Source organism: Carassius carassius, chromosome 45 (genome assembly GCF_963082965.1).
Source record: "Carassius carassius chromosome 45, fCarCar2.1, whole genome shotgun sequence".
NCBI classification, from domain to species: Eukaryota; Metazoa; Chordata; class Actinopteri; order Cypriniformes; family Cyprinidae; genus Carassius; species Carassius carassius.
This window is the reverse complement of record NC_081799.1, coordinates 23,592,059-23,607,195: the sequence shown is the minus strand read 5'-3', so window position 1 is coordinate 23,607,195 and position 15,137 is coordinate 23,592,059. Positions and strand designations below refer to the sequence as shown.

At 33.4% G+C, this 15,137-nt stretch overlaps 1 protein-coding gene across 2 annotated transcripts in view; it reads left to right on the top strand.

Annotated features, from left to right (window-relative positions):
- Positions 1-15,137, top strand: part of LOC132127302 (ras-related protein Rab-3C-like) — a 31,101-nt gene that overhangs the window by 5,116 nt on the left and 10,848 nt on the right. Inside the window, exons 1-2 of one of the 2 annotated variants that reach the window (XM_059539100.1) lie at positions 2,134-2,278; positions 5,863-6,072. In XM_059539100.1, the coding sequence (XP_059395083.1) occupies positions 2,255-2,278; positions 5,863-6,072 (234 nt within the window). In that variant the 5' untranslated portion in view covers positions 2,134-2,254. Of the gene's footprint in view, positions 1-2,133; positions 2,279-5,862; positions 6,073-15,137 lie in introns of those variants that run through there. The other variant, XM_059539101.1, reaches the window with a different exon arrangement.

Below are 15,137 nucleotides of genomic sequence, written 5' to 3'. Positions count from 1 at the left end.
AAATATAAAAAAACATAGGTCTTTGTTTTAGACCATAAAGGGGCATTTGTTATGGTGTCTATTCGCACTTTCACCAGTAGAGGTCGCGCTGCTGCAACAAACCCGTCGTGTATCAAATAACCGCAGACGCTGAAGCCAAACAAAATAACGTGCTCGACAGGGTTGCCTGTAATGCAGTTGAAGATTAAATCAATCTGAAACATTTCCTGTAGCGTTACACGCCTCTCAATCTCTACCGCTGACAGACTTTATAGGGCTAGGCACTGAAATATTGAGCAAAATCTAAATATTAATCTGCCTATGACACTAAAATAGGCCATCTTTTAACTTAAAATATATTTGAATGTAAGAATTTTTTACCTTGCCTACTTCCTGCCAGGGTTTTAAGAGGCTTTCCAGACTGACAGAAACCAAATCAATGAGATTTAAGAGATCGATCTGCAAAAATCTGGTAAATATTACATAGTTGTAATCATAATTGTACAAACCTGATACAATTGATTTCACCATTTTGTGAATAAATGTGTTAAGAATCTAAAATAGTTCCTATTATAATTACAACAAAAATACTGAAATATATATAATATTATATATATATATATATATATATATATATATATATATATATATATATATATATATATATATAGTATAAACTGATAAACTGAAAAACTTTTTTTAGAGCTATAAATTATAATTTTTTATATAATAGGATATTGTTCTTTAAAGTGTTGTCAAAAGACCCGGTACTTTGGTACCAAGTCGGTACTAAAAAATGAAAAGTCACGGTAGCAGGTTTCTTTAAGTACCGGTGGTACAGAGGACCCGGTCAACCTGGTTCTTGACGCATACAGCGCTATGATTTCCAACGAAGCAGAAAACGCGGACAGAATCTCAAAATCCAGTCATGAAAATGAAACTTACATTTTAATATGGACAGTCACAGAATTTGTCAAAGTTAGCATAAAATAATCAAATCAAATCTCCATATGGCCCAGTATCTGTAAATGTTAAGCTGCAAAAGTTGTTTAAATATGAATCCTGCATGCTCTGCGATTTTCTGTGTGGATGAATGAATGGTTTGTTTACTACAGAGACTAAAGCAGGACGCTTGCAGTAATTTCAGCATCTGCCGTCTCAGTGAGGACATAAATACATAAACCACATCACCAGAACTGTTCTGAGTCACTTCACAAGCATTTTACCGTTTCATTTGAGTAAAAGCAGTGTCAGTTTAAAGGTATTCACGGCAACCCGTCAAAATAAAAGTTCATTTTTATATAAAGGCATTGTGCTACAAATATTACTATTTTTTATTAGAATGTATGTGATACGGCTACTATTGTTGAAAAAAATTATAAACTTTTTAAAATAAATCACAATATTTCTTCCTTGTTTTAATTTTAATAGCAATTCCCCTTTATTTACCAAAAATAAAATGTTTTTTCATAAAATGACTACCTCTTGAAGCTCATCAAGAGAATGCCAAGAGTGTGCAAAGCAGTAATCAAAGCAAAAGGTGGCTACTTTGAAGAACCTACAATATGACATATTTTCAGTTGTTTCACACTTTTTTGTTATGTATATAATTCCATATATAATTCCACATGTGCTAATTCATAGTTTTGATGCCTTCAGTGTTACTCTTCAATTTTCATAGTCATGAAAATAAAGAAAACTCTTTGAATGAGAAGGTGTGTCCAAACTTTTGGTCTGTACTGTATTATTTTAATGCAAGAAATAAATCAGTAGATCACTGAATTATGTTTCTCAACTAATGTATTTCTAATTTATTAGAATCTTATTATTTATAAGCTAGATTTCATTTTTGTATAAATATATAGTTTATTTATACATAAATTGTATACATCTTGAATTCGGATTTAAACGTTTTGGTTTTTTAGCAAAGTACGGTCTGTTGATGTACAAAATTAACCTCAAACGTGAATTTTGAAAACGCTTTTTTATGAAAAGTAAATTGTTAACATATATAAGAATATTGTTTTGTTCATTAAAATCTGGGTTTTTTGACAATCAATCGAAAACACCAGTGTCTTTCCGGGTTAGGACTACAAAAATCAGAGCTGCTCTTTTCGAGAAAACTACAATTCCCAGCGGCAAGCGCGACTGTGTGACGTTGCGCGGCCGGGAGCGCGCACAGCGGAGCGGCTGATGCTCAGAGGACACGGAGTGATCCGAGCATCACCGGTAACCGACTGAATTATCGTGCCAAATCTCTTTGGGCTTCGGTAGGATGCGTCAGGACGGATCCATGCAGGTTTGAACTGGTCTTTTTTAAGCTTTTGTTGTCACATATGGATTTATAACAAGTTATTTAATTATAATTCCAGTTTTCCTGAGCATTTCCGAATGGTATAGATATGAATATAAGGCGAAATGTATCACAATTAATTGCTGTAACGTATTAACCTTGTTCTCACCATAATAAAATCTGTCGTTATGGTCAAACGACCGTAAGGGTGAATAAAATGGATATTTGTTATTGATGGAAACACACCCTAACCCTCTGTAACGTGGGGGTTGGGGGAATAGTCCTGTACTAAAGCATTTTATAGCTTTAAATCGATTCCTTTTTCTACATTGATCATTATCGTAATTATAAGATTGTCAGCTTGACTGTATTTTTAGGATGGTCTTTGAGGATAGGTTTTATGGATGATTTTCTAGGTTATTCCAGCCAATGACAAGCTCTAAATGTTATTAATGTCAAGTGTAAATAAAATGTGATGTTTGTTTTATTGTAGACCTGTCTAGTGTTAAACATGTAGTTTCTTTGCACGTGTAATGTGTAGAAATAAGCTCAATAGGTCTGTACTTTTCAAATTCAATTTACAAGTTGCGTCTTTACTGTAATTTAAACCATATGTCAAATCTTTACTGTACCCTTTTTGTAGTAAGTATATATATATATATATATTATACTTACTACAAAAAGGGTACAGTAAAGATTGACTGATAATCTGTTTTACTGTACTACAAACCTCATTGTAATTTTTTATTTTTTGTATAAATATACATTAGGCTGTATTTGTATAAATACAAAACATACAATGTTTTTCGCAGTTATACCTTAGATATGCATGATATTATTATGATATTATTGCAAAAACAGTGTAAATACAGTAGATTATTGTTATTAGTGTTATTACTGATTAGAATTGTATTAAAGACGGAAATTAAGATATGCTTTAGAAGACAATTAAACGAAGATAAAATCGATCATCAAAAATAATAACAATGTCAGTATTATCAAACGAATTTAATCCAAATGTTTCTATTAATAAACAGCAGTTTAGTGTTAGATTTTTTCTGTTATTTAAACCATATGTCAAATCTTTTTTCTTTTTTTTATATACCCTTTTTACAGTAAGTACCGTATTTTCCGAACTATAAGTCGCACCTAAATAAAGTTGCATCAGTCCAAAAATACGTTATGACGAGGAAAAAAACATATATAGGTCGCACTGGACTATAAAGCCCCTTTAACCCTGAGATTCCGGCAAATACACGGGTAAAGTGTTCCGGCAATTGTTCCCAGGTCGCTAGATTTTGTGCTTTCACACTGCCAGTGATTACCCGGGATATGTGCGTGCATTCACACACAACCAGTAAAGATCCCGTAATGACACGTGACATCAAGGCGTGACGTGTAATGTACGAGTCAAAAACGTAATGTACGAGTCGAAAAAATGGGCTTAAGTCGCATTTATTTAGAACCAAGAACCAAGAGAAAACATTACCATCTACAGTCGCGACAGGGCGCTCTATGTTTTCAGTGTAGGCTACAGGAGCACTGAGCAGCATAGAGCGCCCTCTCGCGGCTGGAGATGGTAATGTTTTCTCTTGGTTCTTGGTTCTAAATAAATGCGACTTATATTCAGTATTATCGAACAACTTTAACTAATCCAAATTAGAGATCGACCGATATGGGTTTTTCTATAGCCGATGCCGATGTTTAGAGATCAGGGTCAGCCGATGGCCGATATGTGCTGCCGATTTTTAGGGCCGATATCTTGAAGTTTTCCCCTTCATTTGCATGCTAAAATGTCACACTAATAATAAGTGGATGCACAACATTTCTAAACTTATCATTTATTGAGCACAGACATAAGTCAATCAGAAAGTCAATCCTTTACAAAAATGTTTTAGAGAATTTATCAAGCAGAATTTTTTAAGGTTGTTGGAACATAAATGTAAACTTAAATATACATTTAAATAAAATAAATAAAATGTTATAAATAAAAATCAATTAAACTGAAAAATATAAAAAAATAAAATATATATATAAAAAATAATAATAGTAGTGCTGCAAACACACTAGCAACCAGCAACATTTGTGTTTGGTATAAATGACACAGAACATCTAAAGTGCATTGTAATTTCAAACTTACATCGCAGTCTGTTCATTATTAAAATAAGGTACAGTCAACCAAACATATAAAAGGTTACAGGTTTAAAAGGTCAGTTTAAATAGACCGTATTATACTAGTCCACTCTGCTGTTATGCCAAGGACGTTTTTGCTCGAGGATGATCTTTTCCGTCTAGTTTACATTAAAAATATATATATATATATATTATTGTTTAACATTCAGATACATTGCGAATGTGGAAACATTTGGATATGCGCAGAACGAGACCTGAGCAATAACCTCCTCCAAATACATCTAGTCAAACCCGTGCTCGCTCGTCCTCGTATGCACGCACGCATGCGTCTCGATCTAATGCTCTGTAAATGCAGGATTTTTTAAAAAACAAATAGGTCTAGCAGAACGCAAACATTTTGAATCGAATATTTTGCAGAACAGGATCAAACAAAAAAAGTACTGGTCATAATACTTGCATAAAATGTTTGATGTGAAAAAGCGGTTCACTGACTGCGCAGCACAGCCACAAGCGCCACAGTTACGTTTGGGATAATTTTATTTTTAATACTACAGTGTCAATTGAAAACATTGCAATTGCGTTTATTTATTATTACCACTTCAGCTGTTATTTTGATTTTTTGAGAATTAGGCATATGCAATAATGGACCCACCGGTGGGTCCCCAGAGTTGATGTGGTTAATAATAATAATACCGCTGCAGAAGCATTTTGCAGTATTAAGGTTATTAATTGATCGTTAATTTAAACGTCGATCGATCATGGAAATGATCGAATATTGACATCCCTAAATGCAAATGAGTTGGATGGAAACCTGGCTATTGTCTGCATCAAACCATGCTTCCGAACAAATGTGATTCACCGTTCTGGGCAGCTCCAGGACAGCTGTCTCTCCGAGCACGCTGCTGTCTCTGAGCGGGGCGGAGTAACGGAGCCCTCAATCACGCTGCCGCGTTTGTAAGAGCTGCCAACTTCTCCACCCCATTTACAGAGTGAGATTCTCTGACTACCTTTATCTCCCAAGGACTGTTGTTGAATCTTCCAAAAGTTTTGGCTTGGGCTCCTTCACATGCGCAGCAGCACTTTCCACTGCAACAATAACACGGGGCTGCCCGCCGACGTGCCTGACTTTAAATCGCCGCTACTAAAAACGGATATCGGCTGATGCCGATATATGAAATAATGACAAATATCGGCCTGATATATCGGCCGAGCGATATATCGGTCGACCTCTAATCCAAATGTTTCTGTTAATAAACAGCAGTTTAGTGTTAGATTTTAAACTGTTAACCTTCTTCAGTCTTCTGTTCAGATTGCTTGATTAGTTTCCATTATCTTATATAATGTAGCTTAATAATAGATGCATACTGTATGAGCTTTTTGAAGATTTATTGGTGCAGATAAAATGCACCTGTGTGTTGCCGAAGCGGTTTGTTTGAAAGTGTCTTTTCTCGTTCCAGATGGCTGCGACACAAAAAGAAGGATCTGACCAGAACTTCGATTACATGTTCAAACTGCTGATCATCGGTAACAGCAGTGTAGGAAAGACGTCGTTTCTCTTCCGGTATGCTGATGACGCCTTCACGTCAGCGTTTGTGAGCACCGTGGGCATCGATTTCAAAGTTAAAACCGTCTACAAGAACGACAAAAGAATCAAACTGCAGATATGGGTGAGTTGGCCTACATTAGACAGCAGGTTTTTATTAGACTAGCCATGTAGCTTGAAATGAGGCAGATTAAATTGACGCCTTACTTGCCTCAGGTCAGTGCTTCTCAACTGGTGGATTGCAATCCACTAAATTAGGCAGATGCCAGCATATTCCAGTTCAATATTCTCTCCTTCTCAAAAGTAAAGAGTGCATCTGACTCCTTGTGCATGGAAATTCATTGCCTAGGGTGATGAATTTAATTTATGATCGATAAACTAATCTATGACAAGATATTAACGTACTAGACAAAAGACACTTTGTTGCATCATATTTCAAGACAGATTATTTACCAGATTCTGTCTTTTTGGCACAAACATACATTTTGAGTCATTGTGACTCAAAATGGATAAAATGCCCAAAGCAGGCGGTGAACAAACATGATGGATAAAAGTGGTTTAGTGGAATGATGTTTTGAACATTTGTGAGACGTCTAGTATGCATGCTCTCAGAAACCAGACAGAAACAGGAAGGTTTTAATGCTTTAAACCGAACTGATTTCATTCATGTGCAATTGAGGATTCAGTTTTGCCAGAGTTATTCAGCCCTTGGAGAATCATCTTTTCATGACACTAAATATATTTATTTTGTCCTTAATGTGAATATGTGAATCTTTAATACGGATTGATTGAAAAGCAATAATCTTTTTATAGGTAATACACAAGCTGTATGGAAAGTAGCCTAAAGCAAATTCCTGTCTTGAAAATTGCTGCATGTGGTTTCCAAACTGATTGGCATTGACGTCACTGATTCAATAACATCATTACTGAACATCAACACTGATTGATTGCACATTTGGACAGTTACATCAACCTGAGTTCCACTGTCATTGATTATATGATCAATCACTTATTTTTACACAAGCACAGCTGTTATTAAAGGGCTAATTCACTGCTGGCAAGATAGAATTTTAATAAAAGTTGTCAGTCTGTGCAATAGAAACAAAATTTTCTTGGTGTTAAATGCTTGAAAAAAAAAAACAGTGAAAAAGGGCTGTGGCAAAGAAAGGTTGGAAAAGACCGAAAACAGGAAAAACAGAAAAATAACACACATTGTTCATTTACTAATATTATCGACAATGTAGCAATAAAAAAGTGGAATTTTTCTTTATTAATACCAATAAAAGTATGTGTAATAAATATTAATAAATATAATACATATTTATGTATAAGTAATAAAAACAAATCTTATATCAATACATATGCTTTTTGATACCGGCATATCCCTAGCACACGCTAAACTCAGAGTTAACCTACTCTGAGTTGGTTGAACTAAAACAATTCAGCTCTTCTGAACCCGAAAACTCAGAGTTCCCATCTCAGGGTAAGTCCAAGTTATTCGGGGTCCGAGTTCAAGTTTTAACTCTGAGTTGGTTGAACCTCCTTGTTGAAACAGTAATACACATTGTTTGTTTACGTACTACTGAGATTTTAACCATACAAAGCTGTTTGAAAATTGGTGAACTCACCATTTAACTGCTAATTTAATGTTTTTATATCAATAAATTGTGTGTTCATAATAATTTTAGTTAAACTGTAAGCACTGGGATGTCTGAGAAATAAATTTTTAGCGTGTGATGAATTATCTGAGTTTTTGTTTGATTAAATACTGCTGTTGGACCGTTACTTAAAAATATTTCACAAAACGCAACCTAGGACATTTCAGTATGTTGGCCATGAGTTTATCACAGGATAAATGTGGTAAACCATTCTCAAGGGTCTTTATAGCTCCCGTCGCTCTCTTATTATATTAGCCAGATCTAGAGGACAGGAGCAGCTGGGTTCAATGTTTTTGTTCCAGGAAGCTCAGCCGCATCAGCTATGAATCATGTGTCTCATTCAGCGCCTTGAGAATAGCTCATTTAGCATTATAGATCTGAGCGGCTTCATTTCGAGTTTCAAGAATGCAAGTCAATCAATCCGGTGAAAAGCTTTCCAGTCTGTCCCGGCATGCCATTTAAAGTGACAATGCACATCTCAGAATGCTTGATAATTACTGTGCTAGGCCAAAACGTGACAAGTAACTATTCCTTTTGTTAAGGTGAAATGTTGAAGCTAACAAGCTAAACTTTGTGCCCTGATAGAATGCATCCATTGTAATCAACAGAGTTTAAGCGCATGTTTAAGTAGCGTTGCCCCCATTGCTCTGAACTGAGGGTTATAGAAGTGTGTCAAGAAACTAGACTCTCAGATATCACCTCACGCTCGTTGAGGAGGCGTTACAATGAACTAATTACGAGTTTCCAAGAAGAAACATAATAGGAAGTGTTCCCACATACCTCACATGTATTATTAAGATCACTCTGTGATCACCTGACACCTCTGAACCTGCTTTAATCGCACAACATCCGGCATACAGAGAGTTCACTTACTGCACTTCACAGTATATGCTGTATTTACTGTATATCAGTATTATAATGTTTTAATATTGTCAGATTAAATCCATGCCAGCTTATATAACTAACAAATCATCGAGGCTAATACTTGATCAATTTAAAATTTGAATATCTCTGATATATACAGTTGTGCTCATAAGATTACATACCCCTTGCAGAATATGCAAATATGTTAATCATTTTAACTAAATAAGATGGATCATGAAAATCGCGTACTATTTTTATTTAGGACTCTCCTGAATAAGCTATTTCACATAACAAGATGTTTATATATACTCCACAAGATGCAATAATAACAGCAGCATAATGACATCATATAATTAAAAAAGACACGGACGAAAAACTTTTATAAAGAAACAGCCAAGAGAACAAAACTACATAAATGTTAAAATACATAAATGAAATGTGCACTGTTTTTATTTTATTTTTTACTTTTTACATGATTTATATTCACGATTTCTAATATTTGTACAGGCTTTACATTGTTATTTCAATACAGTAATTAGCTAATCATATTTAAAAACATTTTTTATATTTGAACAGATTTGTTACATGACAGCATTAATTATAGTTTCTTAAGGGTCAAGAGATCATGTTATCTGCATCTCTTTCGCTCCATCAAGCCCCTCCCATAATGGCATCATCACTCAAATTCATGCATGACTCTACATTATCTGTAAGTAATACTCTAATGCAATTCTGAAGTAATTATTTTATGACGAATAAATCTTTCAGTGAGTAAAACCGGCTGTGTCTATAGTATTAAAGACAACACATCATTTTATATTATTTTTAAATTAATTTTTGAATGATTATTATTTTAAATTATTGTCAGTAGGCTACTCTTGTAATAAAGTAGCGTTGGTAGCGGACAGATTTTAAGTGTCAGTTCTGCTTAAAAAGATGCAATCTAATTCTGTTTACATGAAATAAGCCTGGTCCCGAGCAGGTTTAAACTTACGGACCTCTTGCTATTCCTGGATGAGCTTCGAAGAACCAACCAATTCAAGATCATGCCAAATCGGACTAACTAACTAAGTTAGCGACTTATGAAGAGCGAGCCCCTGGATGATCCATGACTGGTTTTCTGTTTTGTGATGGTTGTTCATGAGTCCCTCGTTTGTCCTGAGCAGTTCTGCCAGCCTGCTGTTCTTCACAAAAATCCCCCAGCTCCTGCACATTCTTTGGTTTTCCAGCATCTTCTGCCTATTTGAAGCTTTTCCAACAGTGACTGTATGATTTTGAGATCAATCTTTCTCACTGAGGGCAATCGAGAGACTTATACACAGCTATTACAAAAGGTGGAAACATTTGCTGAAGCTCAAGAAGGCAACACACTGCATTAAGAGCCGGGGGACATAAACGTATTCTGTAAGGTGCATGTAAATTTATGAGCACAACTGTGTATACATACACGCATACACTCTTAGGGCAAAAGCTGCTTTAAACGCAAAGGATGCTCACACCAAATGTAGGTTTCATTTAGTTAATAGAAGTTAATTGACCAGTTATTTAAAAATGCATTTATGACATTATTTTTGACAGCGTCCTCATTTTACAGGTTCTTGAGTACATTTTGAGTAAGTATTGTATATAATAAATCTCACTTGCTACCATTAAATTGCACATATGTAATATACACAACATTTAGCCAGAATTCTCTCAAAAACCTTTGAAACAAAATAAGTTTCATATATATTCTCAATGCGGTATTGAACTGTCACAATATTAATTTATAGAATGAATAAAAATGATAAATTATAAGATGGGCGACAATCTTAGTCAAATGTCTTATCACTGCTTGCAATAAATAATTGACGAGGTTTGCTTTCTGTCTTGTATTTTATCATTTATAGCCTACTTTTTAAATGAACATCTAATGGCTGTAATCTTATTTGCAGTCGTGGGATGGGAGTGTTGTTGTTATCAGTTTACAATTAGGTTTAAAACGTTACCAGTCCTGTGCTTTAAATGCTTCATTTCTTCCCAAAAACTGTACGTTTGTCGTCCGTGTGCGTTGTGGTCAGAGGAGACGCCACCACCGATGACATGACTATTCATCTTGAGCTATTTTTACACTCACTCGTTCAACCACGAAGCCTTTTGGGATAAATTGTAGAGGTAGAACGGGGAAGTGAGTGAGTTCATGTGTGTGTGCGCATGTTTTCTTTTCCCCTTGGCGTACGTCTTCTTTCATTCACAGAGATTTGCTCTATGTTTTTGTGTGCAAGCGTTCTGAAATCAAAAGTCCTAAAAGCGAATCTAAATTTGTTCGCCTGAATGGTGCCTGTGTTATGATAAGAAATCTGAAGAACCAAAAAAAGCTAAAGGCCTTTCAGCTGAAAGAAACATTGAAACAACATTAATATTCTTCTGGAAATTAATTCATCTTTATTCATCCCAAGAATATGTTAAGAAGTGTAATAAATATGATGTATTATTTATATAATAAATAAAAATGACATGCACACACACACACAAACATTTTTTTTAGGGGAAATGGAATCATATTTATTCATGCCATGAAAATAAAGTTTACTAAATATTATTTATTATTTATATAAAAGATATATTATATTTAATTATATTATAAAATGATATTTTATTATACATATGATCAAAAGTATAAGAGGTAATTTTTCTGTTCACATGGAAAAACATATCTGATGCTTAATATCAGGGTTATTATGGTTATCTAAAACTAAAACCATAAAAGTTTTTGTTGCTATAAAAAACTCTATATAATAGTATCTCAACATAATCTCAACTTAAAGATTTTTTTATAGGGCGGGGCTAGCAGAACTAGAAACGAAAGCATATTATGACACATCAAAGCTTGTCTTCCATTATAAAAAGCTGTCTGCACTAGTTTGCTTGGTGTTCGATTTTTTTAAATCTGCAGTAGATGGATAAACCGTATGAGTTTAAACAATCATTAACTGTAGTGATATTGTAAGTGTGACATTTCTTCATCGCCTGTCACGGTTCTCTGTGACTTGCTGTCTGTGAATTTCTTTGCAAGCGTGAACTGATTTCTTTAAAGATCTGTGCTCGAGCGTCTCTCCCTCAGACTGTGAAAGTGTCTGCTGTTTTTTCACCAGTCCTCATTTGCTCAGCTGCTGATCTTTAATATTTTCGCTCACTCGCAGCATTCACCCTTTTAAATCAAATCATTGCAGCAGCCCCAGAAGACGGAGGTAACATCCCATCTCCTAAATGACACGCTCACATTGTCTAACATTAATTTATTGGCCCTATGACAGGATAAAGGTTTAGTCCACACGAGTCACAGATCAATAAAACTCAGCGTGGGATCTGGAGCGTCTCCAGACACATGCATCTCTCGGATGGTGTGCGAACGGCCCGGCCCCGTCAGAATGAGGGCAATGCATTAACGAACAAGCTCTTCATTACCTTAATGACGCCACCGCAGCTCTGCCATACAGGAAATGACAACCATACTCTCTCTCTTTTCTAATCCTTTAATGCTCAAAGGAGGAAAATCAAATATCATTTGAGCTTGAAAACCTCATATTTCTTGTTTGTTAAAAAATAGTTAATGCATTTTTTTAATGCAAAGGCATATTTAAAAGTTTTAATTTATAAATGACAATATAACAAAACAGCAGTGTTTACCTGTTTATATTTATAAATATTTTTTAAATAATTGTATTATTATGAATAAAAACATAAATACTTAAATTGAAGAATTTAAATAGATAAGGATATTACATATACTTTATAAATACTAGGTTTTCCTGTTTTAGTATATTTAGTATATATTACTGTTCAAAATATTAGGTCAGTACAGTTTTTTCAAAATAAATAATTGTATTTTTGGAAATAATAAATAGCAAAAATAATTTAATAATTAATAATAATTAATTAATTTAATAATTTAATAATAAAAAAAATTAAATGAAAAAATAAATACTCACAGCAAATTATAAATGGTTTCCAGCACAGATGTTTTCAACTGATAATAGTAAGAAATGTTCCTTGAGCTTCAATTCAGTATATAAGAATGATTTCTGAAGGATCATGTGACACTGAAGACTCGAGGAATGATGCTGAAATACAGCTTTGATCAAAGGAATAAATTGCATTTTACAATATATTAAAACAGAAAACAGCTATTTTTAAATTGTAAAAATATTTCACAATATTACTGTTTTTACTCTATTTTTGATAAAATAAATGCAGCCTTGAGAAGACTTCTTTCAAAAACTTTATAAATCTGACTGACCCTAAATCTTTCTTCCTGTGTCAGTGTGTGATGTTGTGTTGTCTCTGTTATAAGTCTTGACCTTTCAACAGCACCTGTCTCACATCTGAGTCTGTTACAGTAATGATTCCATCATTTTTGTTTTGTTTTAGAGAATATAATTTTTAGCCTTTTGTTTGCGAACCACTGAGCCAGAGACAGAAAAGCCATATTTATTACAAGCATCTAACGGGTGTATTAGAGGCAATGAGATTAAGGATATAATGATTTTAAAGTAAGCCAGTTTTCCTTTTTTCCAAACATGTTCACGACTTAATATATTGTCAATTTGACCAAATTAGTTCTATGTTTTAGTTACTGATGTTATAAAGAAAAAGAAATATTAAGAATAGTTCTGTCAATTTAACATGATTTACTGTTTTGCCGTGATGTTGTTTACCAGTAGTCATCATTTTAACCCCCTGAACAGCTTTAACATTGACGTCTCTCCGCTCACGCTGACTCACATTAGTGTCATACTTCAGTAACATTACGCGTGTCGGATATGAAGCTATTCCGCTTGCATTAGACTCACATGAATCATCCATCTGCTTCACACATCTTATAGTGCTCCCTTACTTTATGGAAAATAATGAATGTAGGGTTGTCAATTACAATGATTTAATTATTTAAAGCATTAATACATATGTTTGTCTTTTTATATATTTTAAAATATACTTTATTTATGAACTTCTAAAGGTATATTTTCTCATGCCTGATTTTTATTTTATTTTATAGTTGTTAATTTATTATTTTTTATTTCATTTTAAAAGTAGGCCTGTTGTTTGAATTTTTTTATTTGATTGTAATAGTAATACATTTCTTTTTATTTTAGATTTTTTTAATATATATTGTTATTATTTAATCAACTTTTTTTCTGATGCTGTGTTTTCTTATTTAACATGTTTGTTTAATTACATTTTTTAGTTTTTATTTATTTTATGTGTATTTGGCTGCTAAAGCTGCATTTCCTCATGATTTTATAGAGAATAAAAAATATTAAGAATAGGGCTGTTAATTTGGGCTGTAAATATTTAATTATTTAAATTAAATTATTTTTTCATTGATTATTTATTTTAAATTTTTTATTATTTAATAATTATTTAACCATTTATAATAGCCCTTTGACTTTTTATTTGTATTCAGTTATTTTTATTTTTTTTTAAGTATTATATAGGACTAAATTTAAAAGGCTGATTTAATTGCAGGATTTTATACTTCATTACTTTTATTATTTGACTACTATTTATTAGCTACTTTTTTCTGTTGTACAATATATTTTTTGATTTACTGGTCTGTCAGAATAATGCAAATTATACATTTAATTAATGAATGATTAATTTGTTACATTTAATTGATCGACAGGCATAATTTAAAGACTGTAGGAGTTATGTGTATCTTATGACAGTGAATCTGAGCATGTTTCTCTCTCTGGAGAGCTCGTGGACGAGTCTGACCAGCACCTGCTCAGGGAGCGACCGCATTTCGTTTGCTCTTATCAGCAGCTCTGTTTGCGGTAATTAGAGCCGTCCACTCAAGTGTGTGTGTGTCCAAATAGAAGCCTTTCACAGAGCCATAAAGAGACACTCAGAGCCCATTTTATAGTTGCTTGCGGTAGTAGATCATCATAAAGCCTCCTAATGGAGCCTGATGCTTCATTTTGTGCGTGTGTGTGTGTGTGTAATGACTCACTGGATCTGTGTGTGGCACATACGAGCACACACACTGCGGGGCGGGCAGGATTCGGGTTTTGGCGGTTTGTTATGGTCCGCTGCACACTAGAGGTCAGTGTTAGTGGCCCATGGATGACTATATGACAAAAAGACATCTTTTTGATTGAACAGTGTATATTATTGTAAAGATAAAAATTATGGTCTCAGAATGTACTAACATATTCCACCTCTAGAAACAAAATTATTATATTTTTTTTTCAATTTTAAAGAGCCTTTGTTATGCGTGATAACTTAAGGGTTATTATAGACAAATAAAACTAAATTACTAAAAAAATTACTTTATTTAATATAGTGCACGTTAATTAAAGAAAAAACTGAAATTTATTTCAGTTGGTTTCCAATGAAACATTTCTCTTTTTAATTGAATTTAACTTTAAATAAAAATAAAATTGAAATAAAATGAATAAAAACTATACATAATGAAAACTAATTAGATTGACAAAAATACACAACAAAACTGGACTTGAACTTCATTTATTTCAGCTAGTTTCCCAGAAAACCTCTCTTTCATTTCATTTAAATAAATAAAAAAACAAACCTAATACAATTTAAAAAAATAATAACAATGTAGTAAATGTTTAACTAAATAAAAATATAAAAAGATACTTAATAAAAACTGTAATGGTATCTCAATTAT